The 4784-nt window shown below is 46.4% G+C and overlaps 1 protein-coding gene across 1 annotated transcript in view; it reads left to right on the top strand.

Moving 5' to 3' along the window:
* LOC122551953 (anion exchange protein 3-like) overlaps positions 1-4784 on the top strand; it is a 257659-nt gene that overhangs the window by 235024 nt on the left and 17851 nt on the right. The window contains exon 13 of the mRNA XM_043694524.1: positions 1607-1816. Within this exon, the coding sequence (XP_043550459.1) occupies positions 1607-1816 (210 nt within the window). The remainder of the gene's footprint in view (positions 1-1606; positions 1817-4784) is intronic.

Below are 4784 nucleotides of genomic sequence, written 5' to 3'. Positions count from 1 at the left end.
TGTGTGTGTGTGTGTGTGTGTGAAGAGCCTAGCAACAATGGGACCCCCCACTTCGGCCTATTGAGCCTGCTCAGCCCTTCAATACGCCGGTGTTTAGTCTACTCTAGTTTCCCAGCCAATCCTGATGTCCTGTGTGCCCCAGGAATTATTCGCTTCCCTTATCACCCACTTCCCTCTCAAATGTTGCTCAACCATTAAACGTGCCATCGCTGCTGTGTGTAGTGACATCACCGTGTGCATGCGATGATGTCACCCACCCAGTGACGTCACCTAACTGACATGATGATGTTACTCTCCAACTGGCATCAACACCTAAGGATGTTGCCCTGTCACGGGTCTCTGTCACGGTGATAGTGACCTCTGTCTTGCCCACCCTTGGGTTCAATGAGAGGGTGTCTGGGGACTCTTGCTGTGAGCACTAGTTCCGAAATATTGTTATTTCGACCAATTGTACCAAACATTTACTAAGAGTTTAAAAAACACTAATCTGGATTCTTTATTTGAATCTAAAACTATACACAGAGAATGGTAACCTTTCACTGTGGAGATAGATTGGACCCATAGAAATGCTTTCTTAAAAAATTTATTCTGGGGATGTGGATGTTACTGGCAGGGTCACTATTTGTTGTCCCTAATTGAGACATTTAAGCGACTCTTGGATAGGCACATGGATGGTAGTACAATGAAGGGTACGTAGTTTAGTCTGGTCTTAGAGTAGGATAAAAGGCCAGCACAACATCGAGGGCTGAAGGGCCTGTACTGGGCTGTACTGTTCTATGCTCTAATGGTCACAGAAACTGATTTGCCCTTGAGGCCAGTACAGAGGACAGTTAAGAGGCCATGACTGTGGGTCTGGAGCCACATAGATGAGACTGGGTAAATTCCACTCTGATGCTGAGGTGGGATTTGAACCCATTTAACCCTGCAAGTCAGTGCACTAGCCTGAGCCTCTGTGTCACTAATCACATTGCCGTGGGTCTGGAGTCACATGTAGGCCAGACCAGGTGAGGATGGTAGATTTCCTTCCCTAAAAGGACATTACAATAACTGACGAGGGTTGCCATGGTCACCATGGTGAAAACTAGCTTCATATTCTCGGCTTGTAGGTTGAATTTAAATTCCATTCTGATATTTCCCCTTCTACCTCCAACAAGCCCTCGATCTTGGGGTCACACAACCCGCTGACATTGCCACTTCACCACCATCAGCGGCTCATTCCCAAAAGAGCCATGCGATTGCACCTACTTGGCAATGGGCACTGAGGGGCAATAGTTATCGAGACCCTGCCCTGAAGCTGCAAGGGCAACACATCAACATTGATTCGAGAGCTGTTCCGGGGAACTGAGGACAAAGTTCAGGCTGCTCCTCCCAGTGCAGCACTGAGGGAGTGCCATATTGTTGGGGTCGCTGGTTATTGGCTGAGATACTGAGCTGAGGCTCCTGGACATCCCCCTTTGGGTGATTGTCCCAGATCCCATGGTCTCCTCATTGGGATGGGTGGGAGTAACAGGAAGCTCATACACACAGAGTATGAAAAGAATAACTAGTGTGGAGAGGCGAGCCATCTTACTGTGTTACCCTGAGCTGTTCTTGCTTCTTCCTCCAGACGTGTGTGGGGAGGTGAAGGACGAAAGTGATGATGATCCACTGAAGAGAACAAGGATTCCGTTTGGGGGCTTGTTCCGGGATATCAAGCGGAGATACCCAAAATACATGAGTGACCTTTGGGATGCAATGGACTGCCAGTGTCTGGCTGCGATCATCTTCATTTACTTTGCAGCCCTGTCACCGGCCATCACATTCGGAGGATTGCTCGGTAACTCTCTCATTCCAGGTGCCGCACAACGTCGAAAATCTCTTGCGAGGGCAACTCAACGCTGTCCTCCCTCACACAGCCCCATCCCCATTCAGCTGCCTCCCCACTCTCCTTCGCTCCCTCCAGCTCACCTTCCCTTCTTCCTCCACCTCCACTCTGTGTCTTTCCCATCCCTACTCCACCTTCCATTCCCCAACACCGGGGAGGCTAAGCTGGGAACACAGTGGGGATCAAGTTTCCAGTCTGCAGCATCTTACACCCCCACCAACCCTCGTCTGCTGGCTTTGACAGAGAACCCCCCCCCCCCGCCCCCGAGAAACTGCTCAATGCTGACACAAATCTTCTCCCACTGCCGCCTCCTCCCCAAACCCTTTGTCAGACCCGATGACCATATCATTCAATTCCTTTCGTACCCATGTACAGTATTTATCTGCTTTCCCATTAACTGTAAGTGTAGACTTGGATCTGGGCTCAGAAAGGAAGATTGGGCAGGGCTGTAGGGAAAGAGGAGGGGCTGTGGGTCTGCTCATGGACAAAGTGGGCTGAATGGCCTCCTTTTTTGCGATAACGTTGAAGTGAACCAATCCTGTACACAGTATTCCAGATACAGTCTTACCAATGGATTGTATAACTGAACCATAACCTCCCGCTCTACTGAATTCAGTTCCCCTCACACTAACACTGAACTTTTTATTTGCTCTCCTGATTACACTAACAGTCTGTGATTGGTGCATCAGGACATCCAGATCCCTCTAGTTATGGACCAGACCAAACCCCTTAAAACATTTCACACAGATGACCCAGACCCTAACTTTGTTTTATTTTAAAAACAAGTGCCAGGTGTTGTGTTTTGGATACAATCAATTGGTCAAACTGCCAGGCTTCAACTGAAACACACTTTATTCAGACACTATAGTTAAAATAAAGGCAAAATAGAAAGAAAAGAATTGACTTAACTGTAACCCCATTGAAATACTTAAAATAATAAACTATTCATTAAGTGTTCCAATATAGTGACATTCATAAGCACACCCTTGGCAAAGGCAAATTCAGTCAAATAGATCGTCTCATATGCAATTCTAGCAACAGAAAAAGAACCCAAGCTTTCAGCTGTAGCAAAGAGAGAGAGAGATATAGCAGCTTTCATAACCTCAACAGCAACTGAAATCTAAAACTAAAATCCTGGTTCTGCTTGAACTCCCCCCCGCCCCCATTCAAGCTGCTTCTATTGTTCCAATTTCAAAACAAAAACCCCAGGCCTCACAATTACGTTTGGGGTTTATTAGGTTTGAACAGACTGATCAGCACCTCGGTCAAAAAAAACCTAGGACAAATACCCTCCTTAAAGCCATAGTAACATTACAGTCTGAACCTCTGACCATGTAGATAATATGCAGCTTTTATACTCTTCCTGCCAAAATGGACAACTTCTCACATTCCCACATTATACTCCATTCGCCAGACTTTTGCCCACTCACTTAACCTCTCCGTACCTCAGTATAGGCTCATCTTCACAAATCACTTTTGTGTCTATCTAGTGTCTTTAGTAAGATTACCTCTCATATCTTCCAAGGCATTGAGATAAACGGTAAAGAATTGAGTCCCCAGTACTGACCCCTGTGGAACACCACTCATTATATCCTGCCAGCCTGAAAATGACCAACTTATCTGTTTCCTGTTGTCCAGCCATTCCAATCAACACCATAAACTCTGATTCTCCTCACCAACATTTGATGTAGCACTTTATCAATTTGGAATCTAAACACATCTGCTGGTTCCCTTTTATCCAGAGCACAAGTTCTTCAAAGAACCCCAACAATTGAATAGAATAGAAATTTATTTCATACAGTCCCTACAGTGTGGAAACAGGCCATTCGGCCCATCGAATCCACATCGACCCTCTGAAGACCATCCCACCTAGAGCCAGCCCCCTACCCTATCCCTGTAACCCTATCCTTCCCCTGGTTAATCCCCCTAACCTACACATCCGCAGATAGTGTGGGCAATTTGCTGAGCTGAAAATGTGTTGCTGGAAAAGCGCAGCAGGTCAGGCAGCATCCAAGGAGCAGGAGAATCGACGTTTCGGGCATGAGCCCTTCTTCAGGAATGAGGAATGAGGCAATTTACTGAGGCCAATCCCCCTAATCTACACATCCACGGATACTGTGGGCAATTATATAGTAATATAGAATATAGAACATTACAGCGCAGTACAGGCCCTTCGGCCCTTGATGTTGCGCCGACCTGTCATAGCATGGCCAATCCACCAAACCCACACATCTTCGGATTCAGCTTTGGACACAACTTTATCATACGTCCCTTTACGTGAAGAGTACTGTGAAAGATTGTATAAGTCAGCCCACCATGGCACCTACTTCAATGACAGCAGTCATACATAATAATCGCAAGGTTTGTGAAGGTTTGTAGCTCAGGTTGAGGTTTAGGGTGTAGGTTTGCTCGCTGAGCTGTAGGTTTGATATCCAGACATTTCATTACCTGGCTAGGTAACATCATCAGTGGCGACCTCCAAGTGAAGCGAAGTTGTTGTCTCCTGCTTTCTATTTATATCTTTCTCCTGGATGGGGTCCTGGGGTTTGTGGTGATGTCATTTCCTGTTCGTTTTCTGAGGGGTTGATAGATGGCATCTAGATCTATGTGCTTGTTTATGGCGTTGTGATTGGAGTGCCAGGCCTCTAGGAATTCTCTGGCATGTGTTTGCTTAGCCTGTCCCAGGATAGATGTGTTGTCCCAGTCGAAATGGGACAGTCAAAAAACAGCCCTACCAATCATCAAACCAAAAATCTGGGTCCGCTACGTAGATGACACCTTTGTCATCACAAAACGAAACAAGATAGAAGAGACATTTAACATCATCAACAACACCCTCACAGGCATAACGTTCACCAAGGAGGAAGAAACTGACAACAAACTCGCATTCCTGGACGTCACAGTCGAAAGAAAGGACAAC

Source organism: Chiloscyllium plagiosum, chromosome 7, assembly GCF_004010195.1.
Source record: "Chiloscyllium plagiosum isolate BGI_BamShark_2017 chromosome 7, ASM401019v2, whole genome shotgun sequence".
Classification (NCBI taxonomy): domain Eukaryota; kingdom Metazoa; phylum Chordata; class Chondrichthyes; order Orectolobiformes; family Hemiscylliidae; genus Chiloscyllium; species Chiloscyllium plagiosum.
The sequence above is the reverse complement of the archived record's forward strand: the minus strand, read 5'-3'. Positions and strand labels throughout refer to the sequence as shown.